The 22,148-nt window shown below is 43.8% G+C and overlaps 1 protein-coding gene across 4 annotated transcripts in view; it reads right to left on the bottom strand.

The window, feature by feature from the left end:
* The window catches only part of Insc (INSC spindle orientation adaptor protein), a 108,525-nt gene that overhangs the window by 84,318 nt on the left and 2,059 nt on the right, over positions 1-22,148 (bottom strand). For 2 of the 4 annotated variants that reach the window (XM_029480213.1, XM_029480212.1), the window contains exon 1: positions 207-452. Coding sequence is in view for 3 of the 4 variants with exons in the window: in XM_029480212.1 (XP_029336072.1) it covers positions 207-262 (56 nt within the window). In the remaining variant the exon portion in view is untranslated. Of the gene's footprint in view, positions 1-206; positions 454-22,148 lie in introns of those variants that run through there. The other 2 variants (XM_021166904.2, XM_021166905.2) reach the window with 2 other exon arrangements.

Genomic DNA, 22,148 nt, shown 5'->3' with positions numbered 1-22,148 from the left:
TGTGTTAATTTTCCAGCCGGTGCAGGCACTTCTGGTGGCCCCATATCTCTCCTCCAGTCTAAAACCACTCAAACCTTCTGTCTTTATACACTTCCTAACCACCTCCCTACCTTAGCCCACACCAGTCCATTCAAAGCAACTAGTACCTCCCAAGGACCAGGTCTCCTAATAGTTCTCTTCTGGGTAGACTGATGTGCGTGACTTACCTCTGCTCTTGCAGAGGAATGGAATCCAGGTGGCGGCCTCCAGGCAGTGCCATCATATTAATCCCAATCTGCAGCAATGCCTGCCCACAGCGGTCCGGACCCTGAAAAGATAGGCCAGGATGGGTCTGTTAAGAGAGGAAGTATAGTGTCTTTACTTCTCAAATCTGGGCTTAAGAAGCCAAAGTAGGTGAGAGAGAAGGTCTCCCGGACCTCCTCCTCTTCTGAGCTGATTCACACTCTGGTGTCCTCACACAGGTAAGGCGGGACTCAGATGTGACCTTCTTTCCCAATCCCTGGCTTACAGTAACCCCCTATGATCTTTCCCTTTGTCCTATTGTCAAATATTTACCCTTTTGGTGTGTGACTGACATTGGGACACACAGGCATCAAATATTGTACAGGACATACACATACTTAAAAAGCCGCCAATGCATTCCACTTTAAATGATGTCATTTCACTTGAACGGCAAGCACAAAGCCCAGGATGTGACCTCAAGCTCAGTTCAGGCCATTGAGTCATGACAGAGTAAATCTTAGGAAAGGTTTTCTTCCTCTAAGCAGAACCACCGGGTGAGAGAGACAGTCTCCTAATAGACTCAGAAGATAACTCACTTCTACCTCAATAAGAGCATTATCCAGTCATAAAGGACCTAAGTGCAGAACAGAGCTGATGTGCAGAGAAACAATGTCTGGATCCCAGATCACAGACTCCCTGTAGTCTGGCCCACCTCTACACTTCCTGCATCTAAGATCATATCTATTCTTGTCGGTTAAGTCAGTGGACATAAAGGTCTCTGCTCTGTTCAGCCAATAGCGTACCAGTGGGAAGATGTGAATGGTTTAGAGACTTCCAGTTCTGGAGCTGAGAGTGCACTTGGCTTTCTTGATCCTCACAGTGACGTTACAGGGTTGGTCCTCCTCCCTCATAAAACTAACTGCCCAGCTGTTGATCTCCTCTGACATCTCCCTTACAGTAAATTCTCTCCATATTCCCTTTTCACTTTCTCCCTGTAAAGTAGGCCTCTAATTCAAGCAGAGAGTGGATGAGTACTGTTTTAATAGCAATCTTATTACCCTGGTAGATATATCTTACCAGGCAGGTCGTAATTGTAGCTCATGGATGCACAGTTGTATTGGGACATTGATGATCTTTTCCCTCCCTTAGCAGCTTAAACAACACCTTCCAACGCTATGAAAGCAAACCAGCAGGAATAAAATTCCAGCTCAGATCCAACATGTTTTCTCAATGTCTTACAACACAAAAGGATGGTGTCTTCAGCAGTATGGTTTTACCATCTAGTTCTGGTGGGTAATTAAGAGCATTAGCAATCGCCTATAGTGTTCTGCATCAAGAAGGCTCTAGAAGGTCCTAGAACACAGAGAACACAAAGGAAATACCCAGTTTCCCTGGGTAAAATCTAATTGTGATGAGATGACAGTGTGAGAGCATTCTATCTTACTTCTATCTTTATCATGAAAAAAGAGGAAGAACAAACAACATATTGGAGAGGGAATTGTGGGGCAGTGGACTATGCCACCAGACAGAAGAACTGGTGAGGTCATAGCAAAGTTCAGAACCCCGATAAAACTCATGATTGAAAACAGCAGATACTCAGACTAGCTCCTGATCAGATTCCTGTCCTGGAACACATGACCATTGACATTCCACTAAGAAGACTATGACACCCCACTAAGAAGACTATGACAGCCAGTCACATAGCATAGAACTAAGCCAGAGCCCCCGGGCTCATCACAGACCCTCAGGCTCCTATTTCCAAACCCTCAAGGTCCCCAGCAGTGTCTAGGTGGTAATCACCATTCTCAAGTCCTCATAGTTCCCAGAAGCATCTGGGTGCCCAGGAGTTTGAGAATCACAGCCTCAGTCCCAATGCCCATCATTTCTCACCTGGAGAAACATGGGCTGGAACCCTTATCTAAGACTGTGCTTCACCTCCTCTGAGCAGTGTGTTGTTGTCACAGGTGCTTGATACCCCAGAGGGAAGGCAAAAAGCAGACCCACAGGGCATTAAAGCCTATGGTAGGTTAGAAGACTGGAAGGAAGATGGTTGACAAGCATCAAGGTCCTTTACAATGCAAACTGAAGGATTCTGCAAGCCAAGGAAAAGGAGGCCATAGAACACTAGAGGAAGCCCTGGATCTGATTTCATTGAATCTGAGGAACCCAAAGGAAGGACAGTAATTGTGAGCAGAAACCTAGTTGCAGATAAATGTTTGAGTTTCTCTGGCAAGGTTCCAGAAATATGGCTTAGAGACTGCAACATTCTGGCAGCCATTTCTAATCCATTATCTGTGTGTTTTCAGACAGTAGTAGTAGTAGGTATTTTATTCGCAGCTGCTCGGCAGTGACACAGGTGTGGCCCACAGGCCAAAAACCCTTTCTCAGGGTGTTCTCTTGCATCGTGTGTCTTTCCACAGCATTGGGGACATCTGAAGTTCTTGTGTATCAGTAATCTAGTTAGAGGCTCTATTTTAAGACTTCATTTTCACAGTGGGAATAGGCACAGGACCCTACAAAATGACCACCACAGAGTCAGAAGTCTGTAGACCACACTCGTGGGGATGACATACAGATGAGGGAGACTATCTGGAAGACCAGATGGTAAACACCAGACAGTCAACCTAGATGATATTTATGAAGATCCCGTAACAGTTTTAATAGCTAATATTCATGGAGCATGAGCTGTGTTCCAGGTACCCTTTTAACTGCTTCATGTACAATTAACTCATGGTATATTAGTATCATGTTACAGAGGAGAGAATTGTGTACTGAAGACAATGCACTAAAATTCCCATCTGAGACTGGAAGAGTGGTGCTGAGCTCATGAAGGCAATGAGCAGTGTGACTCCATTCCTCAGAGGTTATGCCCATCTCCAAAGGCCCTCACTAAAAGGCCCTCACTGCTCAGAATACAGCTCTCACAGAATTTCCCTACCAATTTCTCCATCTCCTTCTGATGCCTACATATTTCCAGCATCCCACTGCTCTAAGTCCCACCCATCCTCTGAGCAAAGGTTCACAGAGTTAAGAACAATCCAAAGCTACATTGTCTATCAGAAAACCAAGAACAGATTCAAAGGGACACCCTACTTCTTACTAATTGTGAAAGATGGTTTAAACAAAATGGGTGATAAATTCAAACCTTGACTCTACTTAATTATCAAGTGACTTTGGACCATCAACACCCCTCTGTGACGCCCTCAACTGTGCTCTTTGAGGATGAAGTACAAGCAAAAGGCTCTGATACTGTGCTTGGGTAGGTTAGCCGGGAGTGTCGTTTTTCTTAGGAAGTGGAACTGAGAAGTGTAGATGAGGTGGGAAGGGCACACTTAGATGTAAACAGGAAAAAGGACTCCTCTGCCCACCCCACCCCACTACATTGCTGCATGGGTTCTCTGTCTTATACTTTCAGTCACTGTGTTGTCCTGGGCGCTGTGTCTCCCACACCATGAGTGTCTATTCATGAGGACTTGAAGCCTTGAGCATCTTTGACTTAGTTAAACTCAAGAGATCAATTTAAGTGGCTTAGTTCTGTTCCCAGTTCCCATTAGAGGCAGCTTTTGCTCATCTCCACTTGGCGAAGGTGACTGGTCTCCTGCAGGAAGTTGAGACTATTTACAGAAAACTATTCCACTAAAACCAGCAGCAAAGGGTGTTTCTGCTCTTGTCTAATGGGACAATCTGGGGACAGCTCCTAACACAGCTGGTATTGTTTAATCTGGTGAGTTCTATACAACTGACCACATGGAAGAGACAGTAAATACTGTGGAAAACAGTTCCAGAAGCAGTGTCAGGAGGCTGCTTGGAGGAGGAGAACTATCAGATATGCTCTGGTTCTTCTTTCTCTAAGACTTCAGAGTGCACAGGCTACAAGTGATAGAACCATCTTTACAATCCACTCTTTCTGTCTTTAGCTCTTTAGAGCTAAAAAGTATCTTAGAGAATATGACTTCATTCAGGAACTAAATAGGACTTTTCTAGTGCCTCCATATCTGTTTGCCATCTGCAGAGCAGGAACCTTGTAATACTGTAGGCATTAAGATAACCCATGGACAAACATCATTCCTTTGGTCTTTAACATATGCCCCTTCTTCCTACATCTGAGGAATAACCCTACCACTATGAATTTTCATGAGACAATATACAAACAAAAGACTAGGCATTTGTATCATGAAGATTTCATAGCAGTAACAAATACCAATCAGCCACTGGAGATGTTTGAGTAAGGAAGAGGAATGGTTAGAATGGAGCTTCAGAGCCATGAATGGACTCCAAGAGGGAAGAACAGCATTGAGGGCTTGATTTAGAAGATGATAAAAGCTTCCAGAGAGAACACAAGAGCCCTTGAACACGAGAGAAAAAGAAAAAAATAGAGAAAAGCTTTTCAGGTAACAATGAATCTCCTTCAACATCTGAACTTGGAACCTCGGATCTGGGGTAAGAATACGGATACCCATTGGAGTTAACCCTGAGTCACTAGCTGGGATGCCGGGCATCCTGCAGCAATCAGATACTTCAAGGACTCTCATTCCCAGGGGAGGTGCAAGAAACCAAGCAAGCTGCCACCTGGTCCTGCCTAACAGACTGAGTCTCATGAAATATAGAAAGCTCTGGCTCCCTGGAGAAAGCCGTGGTGACTCCTCACAGCTGTCAGGCCGCAGGGGCCGAGAAACAGGCAGAATAGACCTCAGGACTCACAAAATAAGTCTTACCCCCTCTAGGCCTCCACAGCCCTGTGTGACAAAGAACAGCTTCCGCAAAGCACACACAGGGTCCCAATCCTCTGAGTGATGAGCTGAATTTATCTACCTTCGAGACTTTACCTAAAAGGCCACAAAAATTCTATCAATGAAACTGTATCTCAAACTAGTCAGGACAGAGGCTGTGGTGACCAGGAATAAACAATCCTGTCTTCCTAGGAGACCTTAAATCACACTCTTAGGATATTAGAACTTATGGGAAGCCAGGGGACAAGTCCCTCGACACAGTAATAACAGCAATAACCATGAAGAGAGGAGAGTGAGGCACACTTAATGGCTGTAAGACACTGTTCTAAACACTGTACACTTAGTCTTTAGAAGAGTTCCCTGAGTTAAGTTACTATGTCATCCCTGATTTTCAGGTAAGTGACAGAAAAAGGGAAGAGGCAGAACAGATCTCAGGATTCACAAAACAAGTCTTACCTCCTCTAGGCCTCCGCAGCCCGGTGTGATATACATATGGAGAGACAGCTTCACAGGGAGGAAGATCAAGATTGCTAAAGATGTGCTTCAGACATGTACACATGTGCCATAAACTGCTTGTTATCCTCTAGAAAATCCCAATAAGCCTTTGCCTAGGAGAGAGCTGCAGAAAGACCAACCTAGGCCTCAGTGTCTGCAGGAGAAAATCAATGGAGATTTGATGACCAGTTATACATCCGATATATCCATTCCTGCTTTTATTATTTGCTATGGTTATCAAGGTCAGGGAAGCAGCGTAGTAAGGAAAATAAATCCAAGGGTCCCAATTGTATACTATCCTTTGGAGTGAGATAGATCAGATAAATTAGCTGAGGGATGTGTTTGCATCTCTAGAGAGAAAGAGAAAAACATAGTGTACTTGCTGGTCTGATGTTAACTTGACACAGCTAGTCATCAGAGAGGAGGGAGCCCCAGTTGAGAAAATGCCTCCATAAGAGCTAGCTCTAATGCAGTTTCTTAATTAGTGATCAATGGGGGATGGACCAGCCTGCTGTGAGTAGTGCCATCCCTGGGCTAGTGGTCTTGGGGTCTATTAAAAGAATCAGGCCGAGTAAGCCACAGGGAGCAAGACAGTGAGCAGCATCCCTCCATGGCCTCGTATCAACTCCTGTCTCCAGATCCCTGCCCTCACTGCTTTTGATAATGAACTCTTGTATAGAACTGTGGGAAAAATAGACTCCTCCCCAAGTTGGTTTTGGTCATAATATTTCATCATAGCAAGAGTAATTTTAAGACAAATGTCATTGCTGGCAAGATGTCCCTACCGGAACCCATGTTTCCCAATGCCTGGTTTATAAACCACCCATTCTCTAAATAGCATCACCCATCCAAGCAAACCACCATGTGGCCTCCACCAAATGTCTTGTTTAGAATCAGGAAACCCATGGCTGCCTCTATAGTGTGTCTTGAAATACAGCCTCTCTGGTTCCAGGGCAATGATTACTCGGCTTCCCTGTGCTTTGGAAACTGCACAGGAGCCTGTTGTTCCTGGCACCTAATTAAACTGAGGATTCTTGCCAAAGACTATACCTGAGGACTGATGGCCTGAACTCTGAGACCTGAGGTGGAATATTCCCTGCAAAGGGGCTTGCCTGGGTTTTTGAGCCTCACCTACCAGAGCTCTGTGGACTAAGAATATACATTAAGGAGTTAGACTTCCAAATTCACATCAGGTTATATTTTTCTATATTATATAAGAATATATAATTAGTAAAATGAGAATTCTGTATATACCAGTGAGAAATATATGTGTGTATATGTATATGTATATGTATATGTATATGTATATGTATATGTATATGTATACGTATACGTATACGTATACGTATACGTATACGTATATGTATATGTATATAACTAGTGGGTACTTGGTATAAAGATTGTGCCATGTCACTTTTGGCAAAAGCACATAAATGCAGAAAGAAGCAAGAGGCCATTCTAGCAACTCAACTCTAAGTATTCAAAGGCCTTTTCATCTTCAAACTTTAAATGATTACTTCTTACTTTCTAACTTTCCCTGATATAAATATTATCCAACTGCTCAAATGCTGCTTATCTTGGATTTGCAGAAGAGAGAGACCTTCCCCACTGGGCTCAGATCCCAGGGTGCTAAAATTAACCATCACCATGTTCTAAGCTAATGACTTACTGGTTGTAACTGCCATGAATGGACATAACTCTCAGATAAAGGCCATTAGAGAAAATTGAATAGCTCCAATGTGGTGAAAATTTGGATGCATCTTATTTCATAAATCACATTCAGAGGTCACACTGGGCGAGCTATTTCTCTTCCTGAGTCATGCTGAAGGCCCAAGTTGAAGGGGTCTATATACTCTTGAGAGGGAGGACTTAGGAAGGAAAATTTACAACATCTTATATTTTCATGGATGCATTGTTTCTTTCTTCTTAGTCCATGAAAGGATAATAGCACAACACCAACAACAAGGACAAGTCAGGCTCCTCTGACTCCTCCCCTTCCTGACCCTCTGCACTGGAGTGGCCTTGGTAGCATAGAACACAGAAACCACAGAAATCTGTGACTGCTTCCACTTCAGCCCCTCTGATCTTTGGATTTTTTTTTTCATCTGTAAAATCAGACTGGAACTCTTTCTATGTCATAAGATTATCCTAAGAGCATAGTGTCTATATGATACTTCAAAGCTAATAACAATCTAAGAATCTATTCTGGCCCCAGAAGCCAATTAAAGAGAAACTACATGAGAAGTTTCATGGCATCCCTCTGTGTTCCCAATTTCTTACCGAGACGTCAAAGATCTGCTCTCTCACCCCAAAAGGCTAAAGGGCAGACTCTATTAAATGTATTGGAAAGAATCAAAAGGAAATTTGAATATAAAGAAAAATTAGCACTTAAAAATTGCTATTGTTTGAAAATTCAAGTTCCCATCAGGATGCATAAAAATCTAATAGCCAATGCGTTAGCACTGGGAGGTAGAGACCAGGGATATAAATAATCATGAGAGTGAAATCCCTGAAAATGGATGAATATTATATAAAGGGCTCACAGACATGTCTTTGCTATCTTGATCTTTCCATCTTCTGCCACATGGGGACCAGCCTTTTCTCCCCTCTGGAGGATACAGCATTCAGGGATCATCTTGAAAGAGAAGAAGTACCTCTCCAGATACAAAGCTGGGAGGTTCTTGATACTAGATTTTCTAACCTCGCATTGTAAGAGAATACATTTCTACACATTATAATTACAGTCTTGGCATTTGGGGATAGTAGCATAGGACAGAAAGCATGCTTCGAATGAACACAAACACTAAGATATTTCTGTGATGAGCAGCTTTAGCCCTAAAGAAACAACTACCATCCCAGCTCCCACAGTGTGTGAGCAAAGGATTATGGGATATTCAACAGAGAAGTAAATCTGACGCAGAACCTTGGCTCAGTCACAGTGGTCAAGTGTTCTCACTAGCTTCTTAGTGACAAGAGTCATAGACAAGACGTCACCAACTCTGAGGCATGACACATTCTGAGTTTATGAACAGAATAAGCCAGAGTATGAGCAAGCACAATCATTCTCAACACGCTATTGACATTGCTCCAATGTGCGTAGCTAAAGAAGCCTTTAAGGGGACCCTTAAAAAAATCCCCTTTTAAGGGGATGTAAGATACACTGTCTGCATCTGCCTACTCAAGTTAACTATACAGACCTCAAACATGAAGGCCAGAGCTCTATAGAATGCTGCATTAACAAGACTTATCACTCTTTCTAGAACACCTCATGTCACAGCAACACTTGAGCAGTGCCTACAGCAGAGTAGGAGCTCAATCAGCATGAGGGTGGGCTTGAGTAAAGTCCTATCCATTCTGAGACTTTGAATCTGTCTCCAAGATGGCCGACTCTGCTCTCACACATCCGTGCACAATAACAGCCAATATTGCTACAGCCATGCAATTCTAGGATGTGTTTTGTCATACTCTAACCAATGGTAGTTTGTCATAGTTTAACTGGAGCCATCTTTACTTTTTATGAAGCAAAGAGGTGTATTTCATTGTATTATATCTTTAACGCAGTGAATTGTTATATCTGGCACTTAACTATGTGCCAGGAAGTTTTCTAAGTGTTTTGAATAAATAAGCACATTTCCTCCCCCCCCCCAAGCATCTAAAACAATCAGTGCTGCTGTTATCCCTACTTCAGAGAGGTAGAAAGGAAAAGAGAAAATCCTTAACTCGATAGCTTACATGGTTAAAAAGTTGAGTGGGGATAAAACACCAATTTCTCTGCCAATCCTCGACAGCTTATCATTGTTTTTCAGCAGCTAATTTTTAGTTGGCAACAGAGCCCCCCTCCCCCTCTCTCTTTCTATTTGTTTATTTTAGAACGCCTTTCTTACACAGAAAACTAACATTATGTTTTTAATTCCTGTAAAATGATAGATCAGATAGTCTAAATAGTTCTCCATGAAAATTGCTTTCTTTAAGTATTGAGATATTTATAGGCATCAGTTACTACTCTTGTATCTGTGACAAAATATCTGACAAAGCAGCTTAAGGAATTGAAAGGTTGATCTTGGCTCATGCATGTTTGTGAAGCCATCATGGTAGGAGGTCACAGTTGCAGGGGGACAAGGCTCATGTGTCCTCAGTCAGGAAGCAGAGTGATGAACACAAGCCCTCAGATAGCGTTCTCCTTCTTTCCCTTTTTATTTAGGCCCAGACCCTAGACCAAAGCATGCTGCTACCAACATTCAGGATGAGTCTTGGCTCCTCAATTAAACCACTTTGGAAATGCATCATAGACAAGTGTCTCCCAGAATCCTCTGAATCCAATGAAGCTGACAATGAAGATGAATCACTTTGTGGCCTTAAAACATGTCACTGATCTGGCAAAAATAAATAAATAAATAAATAAATAAATAAATAAATAAATAAATAGATATAAATAAATCTGGAGAGATCAAAATAGGATGAGGTATCAAAGAGAGTTTTCCATTGACAGCATCTGTAAGATGCAACAGCCATCAAGCATGTGTTTCTTTTGGGGGGGCAAGGGAGGCAGGGACTAAAGCCTAGAGATTCCCCAAGAGGAAGAATCCAATACAAGTCCATAAAAGAAGCAGCTCAATGCATAGGAAAATGAGAAATGAACCTTCTCTGCAAAATGTCAACCGTAAAAGCTGAGAATTAATCACCGTGGCATGACCCCCATAGAAGTTGTGGGTTGGCCTCGCATTGCCTGTTAGGGAATTGATGACAGAGCTCAATTAGAAAATTTCATTCCAAGAAACAAAATAGAGTTCTTGGAAACAGATTCAAGAAACAAAGGCTACAAATTATAGTCATGCAGCTCCAAGGAAGAAACAAAAAAAATGAAAAGATGTAATAGTATGTCAAATGATAGAACAAAGGAATTGTCCAAAACGCAGCTAAGAGGACAAACTTTTAAAAATGAGAAAACTAAGGCTAAGGGCAAAAAGTGCCATAGTCTGGTCAGCATTTCATCACTGTTCCATGGAAGGTAAGAGAGCACACGTATGAAGCGCATTCAAAGAGAGTAGCATTCAAATCCAGAAATAACAATGAGTATCAAGCAAAATAAACATGAAAGGTGCATGCATCTTAGAAAATTAAAAAGACTAGAAAACACCAAAGACAAAAAGGATTTTGGAAATACCCAAAGGTAAGCAAATGACACTGCACAATGGTTAGCATGCTGAACGCATCCAGAGAAAAACAGGAATTAAGTGAACAGAACTGTTAAGCATCCCTGGATGTGTACACCTGCACACACACACATACCACACACATCCATACTACACACACACACACACACATCACACATATATCACACATACCATACATATACTGCACACATACCACACACACATACACCACACACACACACCCCACAATATATTTTTTTAAAAAGAACAGCACAAGAATGAAGATATATAAACCAATCATATATAACAGAAAATAAAATAAAATGTGCTAAATTAGACAACAAAATCCAGCATCAATGGGAAAAATAATACAGCCTGGCTATTACAATGAGACTCATCACATTAAGAAAGTAGAAAAGTCATGACTACCACCAACAGACAGAAATAAATGGATAAAATCCAATAGTAATTTAGAAAAAGAAAACTTTGATTAAACGAGGACCAAAAGGGGCTTTCCTTAGACTGGCCGGTCGATCAGTGACTGCCTCTTTGGTAAAACAGTATCATGAATACTATGCTTAACCCATTGAAAGCAAGTCCCGTGAGAGCAGATGCCCAATTTCACTACTTGGATTCATTATTACATTAGAAATCTGATCTAGGATAGAAAGAAAGCTGTATGTGAGAAATGTCAGGATCAAGACTGTCACTATGTAGCACACAGCCACAGAGAAAGTGGAAATGCTTTACTCGCCAACTCACACAACCACACATTATGTAAACCTGATCAAATCAAGAATCAATGCATCTGTGTCCACCCAGATACTGTACCTGTAGCTCTTTCTATTTCTTCTGAAAATATAGGATGAGATTGCTACTCATTGTCCATGTATAAAACCCAACAGTGTCTACAAATAAATTGTCCCCAAATCATAAAGAAACTTAGAAAGTTGCCTACAAATATACAAAATTCAGATATAGTCCCAATCAACAGCATATTGGGAGAGAGGAGGAAGAAAGGAGGGAGAGGGAGAGAGGCAGAGGAGGAAAGACCTTCAACAAGAGAAATAAAATACATAAGGAAAATTAAAATGACTTTCTGTGCAAGTCCTTAATTGGGAAAATTATAAAACACTGGTAAAAGATACTAAGAAAGGCCAAGGTAAATCAAGAGATCATTCAGCATGCAAATGCTGAGAAGTGCCAATCCTCCACTAAAAGATCTGTTGTATAGATTCAGAGGAATTCCAGATAAAACCCAGCAGGATTCTTCCTCAGAAACTGACAATATGAATCTGAAATGCATAGCCAAGATATATTGAAAATAGGGGTCTTTTCCTATTGGTAAGATTTTTTTAAACTAGTAAATAAATACAAAGGAGTTTTGATCCTAGGATGAATTTAGGAAGTTGAATAATAGTCTCAAGATTTACCCAAGGAATATTAAAGCTTGATTAATACCAGTGATAAGGAGACAGAGGGTGATGGATTCAGAACTCACACATCTCCCAATCACAAGCAGAAAGTGAATGGAACTGGGGAGGCAGACAGCTGCACTGTTGCTCCTGCTGCCCTCATTGCTGCTCCTGAATCCACCTTTGCTCCAGAGCAATGGGGCAGCTTAGCCTGGGTCAGAGAAACAGGCAGAGTACGCTTTTGGAGCCTCTTCTACAGTGAGAAGGAATGAGCCCCAGCTCCAGCACCAAGACTATGACAAGTCTTCTAGACTATTCTTAAAGAAGTGGCTTTTTGGTCGTTGAGACTTCAGGGAAACAAATAAGCAGGTCTGTACAGTCCCCAGAGACCAAGCCTTAGGCTATACTAAGCAATGGACCTAAGCCCCACCCCTGCACACATACACATTCCAAGTGCCTGCTGAAGGCTATGGGTCTTCCTGTGCTATTCTCTCTCTGAAAGGGAAGGTTTTTCTTGCCCTGGTACCAGGCAACTTGACAGCAAAAGCTAGTGAGACATTGCACCTCACTGTGATTGAAAACTGGAAAGAAAGAAAGAAAGCCACATGAATGCACTTGGTCCCACCCAGGGGCAGGACTTTCTAGTCGACCATCTCTGAGAGCAGTGTCATGCCCATCTTAGTCAAGGTCAAGAGAGAGACACAGTACAGCATCCTCTCTGCTTCAAGCCCCAGTTTTGTGCTAAAGATGAAGATGGATGAATTGACCCTTTATAGGATTTCCTCTTTCATTGGCGGAGATATGCAGATGCATAATTAAGTAAACCACACTAATTTCAGTATCATGAGTGCAGTGAGATGCTTACCTTTTTCTTGCCATGAGTGTGGGCACTCTATAAGCAGACATCCTGGCGGGACTGTACATACTCTAAAGAAATTTGTGTGCTCTTCCCTTTGGCTGACAGACTATTGAACAACTGTCTCCAAGAAGTGGGAGCTTGCCCAAGAGCTGAAAAGGAAGCGCTGAAGCCTGATGCTGGCCAGGAGAGGTTGTCCCCAGGAAGAACTTAAACAACTCTGACAGCTTGTCACAACTTTGCAGGAGAGACTGGAGCTGAGACAAAGAAAATGGACAGGACCACACTTTGACCAGGACTAGTTAGTTATGCTACCAGTTTCCTTCTATTTAAGTGTAAAGCTTCAATCAGGAGCCTGAAGATGGGCTTTGGGAGGTCACTGGTTCTTTGTTCGTACCTCTTCCCAGTATGACCACACTGGGCTATCTTTCTCGGCTTTGCAGTGTTATTTTAACTGAAGCCTATTGAGGATAGAAGGTAGTGGTAGTGTAGATTGTTAGTGCTGCTATGGCCCAGACTCCAGTCTTACAACCTCCATAAGATATAATGGCTTAGGGCCATGTATGCCTCTTCTCCAGGCCTCCAATTTCCCCTATGTAAGAGAGGCTGAGACTGATGAGGGCTTCCTGCAGACCTAATATCTCTACAGTCTAATGTCCTCCGACACGGGAAGCTTGTGAAAATCACTCACGACCAGAGACTAGACCCCAATCCTACTCTCCCCAGAATCCAGGCCACTTTATGTTCTCTGTTCAAAGGTGGCTTCAAGTGACAAGAGACATCGAGGGTTTGTGCCAGTGATGAATGTTCATTTCTCCCACTGACCTCGTTAGCCACTTGGGCCCCTGTATCACTGCATTCCCAGCTACTGCACCTCTAGGGACCATCCCAACAGCATTCCTGCTACCTATACCCCGGGGGTCCTTGTTCAAGGGGACGGTCTTGCTGGCTTCCAGCCCCAGCCTAACCTGCTTGAGCTAATGTCAGTTTCAATCTCTTCAAACACAATGTTCACACAACCTTCTATACTTCTCTCAGCCCCGTAACCCCATGTGGATCTAAGATCTGCATCCTCCTCACAGCTGTCAGACCCTGGCCCCAGCTCTCCTCAGATCTATTATGATATAGCCCTCATGTACTCCCTGTGCATCATGTTCCAGCCTCAAGAACACTGCCCTATTGCCCTTGGGACTGAACTGCCCACCTAATCAACCAGTACTTGGTATAAACATGACCAGGACTTGAAGCTAAATCTAGCCCACACAGCAGGGCTACTGTAAGACTGCAGTGTTGGCTCCATTTATGCTAGATTTGCTGAGAATGCTTGGCTTCCATGACCTCCTATAACACACTTTATTTCCCTGTTAGGACCAACGTCCCACAAAGTTATGCCCATGACAGCCAGCATCTGGCATGGTATTCCATGTGTTAGAAACCACCAGGCCTGGGGCTGGAGAAAAGGCTCAGCCATTGAGAACACTTGTTGCTCCTCTTAGAGGACATCAGTTTGGTTCCCAGCATCTACATCAGGCAGCTAACACCAATCTGTCACTCCAGCTCCAAAGGATTTGACAGCTCTGGTGTCTTCCAACACCTGTACTATAAGCTCCTACCAACATGCAGACACGTATCTGCACATAATTAAAATGAATTAAAATTAAAATTAGAAAACCCATGAGGCCTGGTGGAGAGATCCTATGGGATAGAAAGAATGGATGCTTAGTGAAGAGCATGCTCTGTCCCTGGAGTTTCCAAAAGGAGTTCCTAAATCTTCTCTCCTGTCTAGCTCCCTCTTCCACAATCTATTCTGTTCGTAGCAGCCAAAGCATGGCAGCACTCTGCTTCACCCTTCCGATGGCACTACCACTCAGACTGCTGTGCCAACAACATGCAGGAAACTTCTGAATCTGGATGTCCCACCTCACCTCCTTTGGATTCTTTCCTCACTTCACCCTGTCCCTACTGACCTTCCTCACAAATGCCTCGGGGCCTTCACCCTTGCATTTCCTCTCCGAAATGTTCACATAGCCCGCACCTTTCCCTCCTCCAGGCCTCTGCCTGATCTTAACCAAAAAGCTGAGACAATACTGGCCTCTGCTTAAATGTCTGTTCATCCAAACCTTCCCCACTCTTACATTTCTACATAGCACTGAGAACTGGGTTTGCATCCTGCACATGACCTGCTAGCTGTCCTCCCAAACCAAAAAGCAAGTCCTGGAAGGACTTGATACTGGCTTTTGCCCTCTCCTGTTTCTCCAGTATCTAGAGCAATGCACAGACCACAGCAGATACTAAGTAGATGCTTGAATAGATTGAGTGAGTAAAGGAGTCTGTAACTTAGACCCTTGGCACCCTGGGCATTGTTCCAAGATGTTGCTATCTGATGGGGCTGCTATTGTCCTCTCCTGCTCAGTTCCAACCCTTTTTGAGACACCAGATGGACAGCATGCATTTGGAGAGCTTTGTAAATGACAGTTTTCAGAAAACTGAAATGACAGCATCTATAGAGGCCAGGCTGAGGTTACCACTGCCTGGCTTTTAAATGCTGTGTTTTAAAGCTAGCTCTCTCTGAGTCTTTAGCCTCTCTACAAATTCCACAAGACTGAATAGCAATCAATGATAAAAAGATGAAAATAAAGATCCCAGAGGGGGCTGTTTGTCTTACTCTTGGGGGCTAGTTCCCTAAGCTTATCATGGGAAGGAGATAAGGAAAGTGAAGAGCACGCCAGGACTCGGGCATGGGAAGCAAGGAAAGATCTGGCCAGCAGGAAAAGAGACAGAGACAGAGAAAAAAAAACTGTCACATTAATCAACAGTTCATAGGCAGCATGGTGCCCCCACCCCGATGTCTCCTTACCTGAGCCTCTGGACTGAGAGGACAATAATCTAAAATAATGTAAGAGAGAAGAGGACTCTCAGCTTTGAGTGTTGCATGTAAATCCAACATCCATTCTTGTTTGTGGATGGCTGGGTAGGTGGCAGATGGGTGGGTGGGGAAGTGACCAAAAGAAGAGGAAACAGATTGATGAATGACAGGAGAGTGAGGCATGCAGGAATGAGTGAGCCAGAGGGACCACATGGGCTATTCTAGTGCTCGACTTCTTTGAGGGAGTGGGGGTGGGGGTGGGGGTGGGGGTGGGGGTGATGGCTGGGTCTGTAAGCCCTGTACTCTGTATTCCCATTGGGTTTACAGAGAGTTGCATGCTGGCAGCTGCTGACCCTCATAATCATTCAGGAGACTCATTCGGGCTGCCCGAGGGAGCCTTCCTCCCATGGTAACGACCTTTCACATCACTCCTATGTTGTATGTGCCCAACAAACCAGAGGTGGGGAAAACAGAGGTCCAGAGCTCAGGAATACCACTGGAGATCAGCTGCCTGCCCCAGGGCGCTCCTTGGGATTATACAGGAATTTGATCACTACCTCCACAAATCACCTGGGTGACAGTCTAAGTCACTGGTCCAAAAGGTGGTACATGTTCTAAGATAAATGTTTTAATCTTCATCTTCAAATAAAATATTCACTCAACTTTTTCTTCTGTTAAAGAGTATCAACAACTGTCTGCTTGCTCCCTAACACTCCGTTCATCACTCACTCAGCCATCTATCCATTCACTCAGCGTGTCCCTGTGTCATGTGTCAGTAATGTCTACCAACCAGGATAAAGCAATGTACAAAAGTGGAATGTCCCAGATAGAACAGAGTACCATAATTTTTTTTAAAGTATTCATTGTTACAGGAAAACAGAAATCCCTACTGGTGAGGCCTACTGAAGGAGGTACGATGTGTCTTAAAACTGAAGTGAGGCTAAGAGGAAACTGCTCCGGTGATGAGAAAAGGAAGAATATTCTAGGCAGAAGAGCAATCCTTGCAGATGTGGGCGGGGCCAGACAGGTGAGACCTGTTGGGTTTACATGGGAATTTGCTTATCTCAAGGTCAGCTGGAAGTAGAGAAATGACAAGACCAGAGTTGATCTGAAGTCTTCTTTGGTTGCTCTGCAAAGATGAACTGGAGGGCAGCCAGTATGGGCATGATTGAATTGCTTGGGTAAGAATAGTACCTCGAACTAGGGGATGCTGGTGAAGATGGAGAGAGATGATGGACTTGAGCAATACACACTAACACAACAGGTATGGGGGTGATGAGGATGGTGGCTTCATCTCTCTGACTTGTGCAGCTGTGGGGATTGAAAGGTCATTCAGTGAGATCTGAAACACCTGGTAAGTGTCACATGTGCCTAAGACTGACAGTGCAGGGTGGAAATGACAGGAATTCCATTCTGAATATGTTGTGTTTGACAGGCCTTGAAGACTTCAACCTGGGAGAGCCCTTGTCTGCATCTGTGCTACGTTCTGCATTCATCAATTACTATGTAGTACTGACTCTGCCTTGACCCCATCCTGGCTCAACTCAGACTCCTGTAATTATTCCCTGTGCAACTAAAACAAGCCCCTTCTTTCCCCTTCCAACTTCTCTTCACATATAAGTCTTTTGAGATATCATCTCCTGAAAGAGGCCCTTGCTGAACTACCCCCACCCTAACACACCCTCTTCCTGTTAGATCAGGCTCGCATGGTTATTACTTCTAAAAAAAAAAAAAATCACTTAGCAATATGCTGTTGTGTTGGTTTACAGTGTAAGAAAATAGACATGCACGACCTAGCTCTGCCAAAAGAGCATATACACCAATAACAAGGGCCTCCAATTGGGTTTCTAAATGCCATTCCCCCATAAAAGAAGCCTGGGCTCTTCAAATGAATGGCTAATTCCAAGGCTGGAATAAGAAAGGATCAAAATGAACCCTAACTTCTTGCTGCATCAGATAATAGGGAAACACCCAGAGAATCATGGAAACAAATTGAAAAGAAACAGAAGCCAGCTTATAACAGCTTCCCACTGACTGAATCTGAGATCATGTGACCATGAAACTAAAATAAATACAACACTTGGCTCATCCAATGAACTAAGAGTATATGAGACCCTAGTGACAGAAGGAAGGGAGGAATGACAAGAAGGAGAAAATGAGTAATCTTATAGTAGAATAATAATAAGTAAATATAAAAGAAATAATGAATTCAAAATTATGACTGATAAACAAATGTAAGTTTGATGGCTATATTCTCAAAATATCTCTCCACAAATCACTCATTAACTGAAGAAAACAGCAATTTCACTGTGGAAATGATAAACATCACTTGAAGTGAGCAAAAGACAACCTGGGGAACCAGGAGCCAGAGAAGTCCCTTTCTGTGGCTTGCTGAAATGAAGACTCTAGAGAACACATTTGCCTGCCCAAAGCATGCAGCCTGACTCGAGCCATGCAGAACCCCAAACACCCAAATTAGAGGATACTCAATGTAATGACCACCTGCATTATTCAAAACCAAAAGGTCAAGAAAAAGAAAGCAGAGGAGACTAAAAAGACATGATAGACAGCAGTGTCCGCAGACTAGATCCGGGAGGAAGATGGAATAGCCACAAAGACGATGTCAGGGCTGTGATCTTTATTGTCAACTGCACTGAAGCTGACATTAGCCGTGAGACACACTTCTGGGCATGCCTTTGAAGATGTTTCCAGAAAGACTTAACTGAAGTATGGAGACCACCCTGACTACAAAGGGGGAGGTAGGGAGCCAGATAAACCCAAGCGCAGTACTTCTCTGCCACTACGTTCATGTCTTCACCAATAAGCCACACCCCCTCAAATCACAAGCCAAAACATCCCTCTTGTTCCTTCAGTTGCTCTTGTCAGGAAGGCCACAGCAATGAGAAAGGTGACTAACACAACACAGACTGTACTGAGACAGGAGCCTGCCTTTCTCTAAATAAACTCAAGGATTTAGGGATAAAGAGGGATTGTGTCTCTAATTTATTCTGAGATTAATAAGAAATATGAAATTTTTAAATGTGTTCAGACATTTAAATAAAAGATATATTATGGTAACATATTTATAACCATGAGATACAAATTATACAAGCAATAAAAGTGAGTATATAGGTGAGAGGGATTTATTTTCATGTTATTAAAAAGAAAGAAAAGCAGAATGGTATAAAAGAAAAAAAAAGGTACGTCATGCAATCAGCTGCAAACCGTGGATAAAGAGGGATTTCTCAACTAGGATTTCAGCCTTTCTACATACAATTGTTGAAAATGTTCAGTGCCTTGCCTATAAATACTATCTGGATAACTGAGCATAGCATCAAGGCCCAATACCCTTTCCAAGCTCCCTGCAATGTCTCCCGTCTCATCTCCATCACTACTGAGCACTCCCCAGTCAGTCACTAAAGTCCCCCAAGCTTGCCACTAAGAAATACTTAGTGGAGTCTGGGAAGATGGTTTGGAGGATAACCACTTGCCCATCCAGGCATGAGCTCTGGAGTTTGGATCTCCAGCACATGAAAGCCAGATGGGGACCACAGCCCAGTAGTAATCAGTACTCAGGTGGCAGAGACAGGATCCCTAGGTCATGCTTACTGGCTAGACTAGTCAAATGGGTAAGCACACACACACACACACACACACACATACACACACACACGCGCACGTACACACAGCCTAGCACCTTAGCGAGTGTTGGTCTCTCTACTAGAATATCCTCCTCTTCACTTACTAAAACTTACTAGGTTTCAGGGTGCACAGCACAGGTGTCATCTCTGGAAAGGCCTCTCCAATGTGCACAGATGGAAAGGACCCAGCCTGCATGGACCATACTCACAGATGGGCCTCGGTGTGCAGGTCTGTCTTGTCACATGGTCAGATGGTGACTTGGTGACTGGGTGCTCCTTTGTCCCTCTATCTCATGTTTTACCTGGATCCTAACATAACAAGGGTCTCACCATGTCAGACATGAAGTAGTGACTCCATATTAACTGAACTTCTAGATTTGTCTCAGAGTTCTTCATTATCCTCAAAACACACAGAGGGGCAAGGGAAAAGGAGCTTGTCTTTTTTTTTTTTTTTTTTCCTAGAAGGAAGGGGAATTGCAGGGAAGGTAAGAACGCAGCAAGCTCAGAGGCTGAGGAGAACTGGCATCCACCTCTCTTCCAGTCCAGCATTCTTTCATGAAAGTGGATGGGACAGGAAGTAGGGAGACTGTATTTCAGGGTTTGTTTACTCTATGAAGGATACTAGGTTTCTAAGAGCTTTCCTGTTTCCATTATCACTGCTATAATAAGACACATCTACTTTACAGGTCAGCAAACTGAGACTGGACATCAAATCTTTCTGCCTGCAAGGCTTATGTGATTTTCTTCTCACATCTCCAATGTATGCTACCCATCTCTGACTCCATTAGGATAGATGGCCAGGATGAAATGTTCTATTCCACAATGATATCTGTTAAACCAGCAGGGCATGCAGGCCCACAATGCAGCTCACACTCTCAGACCACAGGCCGCACTTCACAGGGTTTCCAAACCCAGATATTTGGTTTGTAAGACTAGCCTTCCATTTTTCCAATGCAAACTGAACACTATACACAATTACTCAGCCAAACCGCTGACGCCTACAGACACTGCATCATGCCTGGCAGAGTCCTGTCTGCCCAAAGACAACCTCAGGGGATCTGGGACACCCCAGAGCTTGGCACTGGGGGTACTTAGAGCTGAAAAAGGGGAGCTTGGACTGCCTAGATCATAGAGCTTTGGTGGAGGCTACATTCCGAGAGCAGAGATTATTCTAGGGAAGAATAAAACCATAGAAGCCCAATGTCCCCCACCCCATGTTGCTGGGTGGGAGATTCTCACCTGGCCTCTGAGGCCTTCTCTCACCATGCACCCTTGAGGCTGGGAAGGACAGAGATGCTGCTCAGCGACAATGCTGGTGATGTTCACTTCCCGGTACCAGACAGACAAGTCTTCAGTATCTCCCCTAGTTTACCTGAAGGGGTAGTTTTTCCTACTTCTCAAGCTTCCAAAAGGGGGTAGTTCTCTGCCCCCCTCAGTGGCCAGTAGCCATCCACTGCAGCCTCCAGAGTTGCAGACCTGGCAAGGAATGGTGGCTGGCTCTACCCTTGGGCTTATTTGATTTTGCTCTACTTCTGTTTCCTTGTCTCTAAAATGCAAGTATCCATTTCAAAAGGTGAAGAAGAGGTTTCACAAAACAAAAGATTCAAATAAAGCCAGAAAACTAGAAATTGCAAGTGGCCTTCCCACTTGAACACTCTGGCATCCTGAATGATGCTCTCTTGCTGTTTTTAAGCCTGCTTCCCAGGTCGAGTTTCAGTGTTGGGAAACCAACAGAGCATAACCAGAACAAATCCTCAGCAGAGGTAGAGCCTCCTCTTTGAGGTTGCATTCGTCTAGGAAGGACCAAAGCCACTAAGCCTTACCCAGGAGCAGGCCCAGGGCATTTCCGTTTTCTCCTTCTGTGGTGAAAGTCTTATACAGTTAGCCTTGAATATGAGCAATGGCCACCAACACGGTTGGCTTTGCATGCCTGGAGAATCAGTCACCCACACAGGGCCTGAAAGGCCACCATCAGGCACTCTATCTAACCACTGCTCTGTGCAAGCATAGCCCTGGCCATGGGGTCTTTCCCAAACACAGCAGCATCTACGGGTAAAACAAATCTCTCAGCAGAGATTGGGGCTTTCACCAGCTTTGTGCTAGCCTCAGCACTGCTCTGGTAGAGCTAACAAATGACTTTCTATCTGACAGACTTGGGATCCCGTCAGTAGAAAGAGATGGCACTGAACACCATCCTGTGGCCTCCAGACTAAGGGGAGGAGGCAAGATAACCCTTCATGGGCCCCTGCACAGCTTGAACTCCCACATTCTTCATTCCAAGCTCTGTCTCCACAAGGCCTCGATCATGCCGAGGAAAGCAGGGCTCAGACCCAAGAGACACAGTCCTCCCAGCAGAGCCCTGGGCAAGGCAGGGTCACATGGGGAAGGGGCAGTCATGGGGCCATGGCCAGGTTCAGGGCAAGGATCAAATCCCTTAGGGGATCCACACACTAGGGCTTTTGAGACACAGAGGGGCTGACAGCTGAAGCCCTCAGAGCAAGGGTGCTGATCAATGCCCCAATTCATTCTAGACAATCGCCATTGTCTGAACCAGCACAGAGATTGCCATTATCTCCACCAGCCACTAAGGAGAAAAGCCCAAGACATGGTTACCAATCAGAGGTCAGGAACAGAAGTCACAATTGAGACATGTGAATTAAAAATTAGATGAAATATTTCCAACTTGGGATGTCTCAAAAAAAGGAAAAAAAGCCCAAGCAATATGGCTTCATCCTTCAGAGACTAACAGAAGACTTGATTGCTGCTCATT

This window comes from Mus caroli, chromosome 7 (genome assembly GCF_900094665.2).
Source record: "Mus caroli chromosome 7, CAROLI_EIJ_v1.1, whole genome shotgun sequence".
Lineage (NCBI taxonomy): Eukaryota > Metazoa > Chordata > Mammalia > Rodentia > Muridae > Mus > Mus caroli.
Note: the sequence above shows the minus strand (reverse complement) of the source record. Positions and strands in the feature narration are given on the sequence as shown.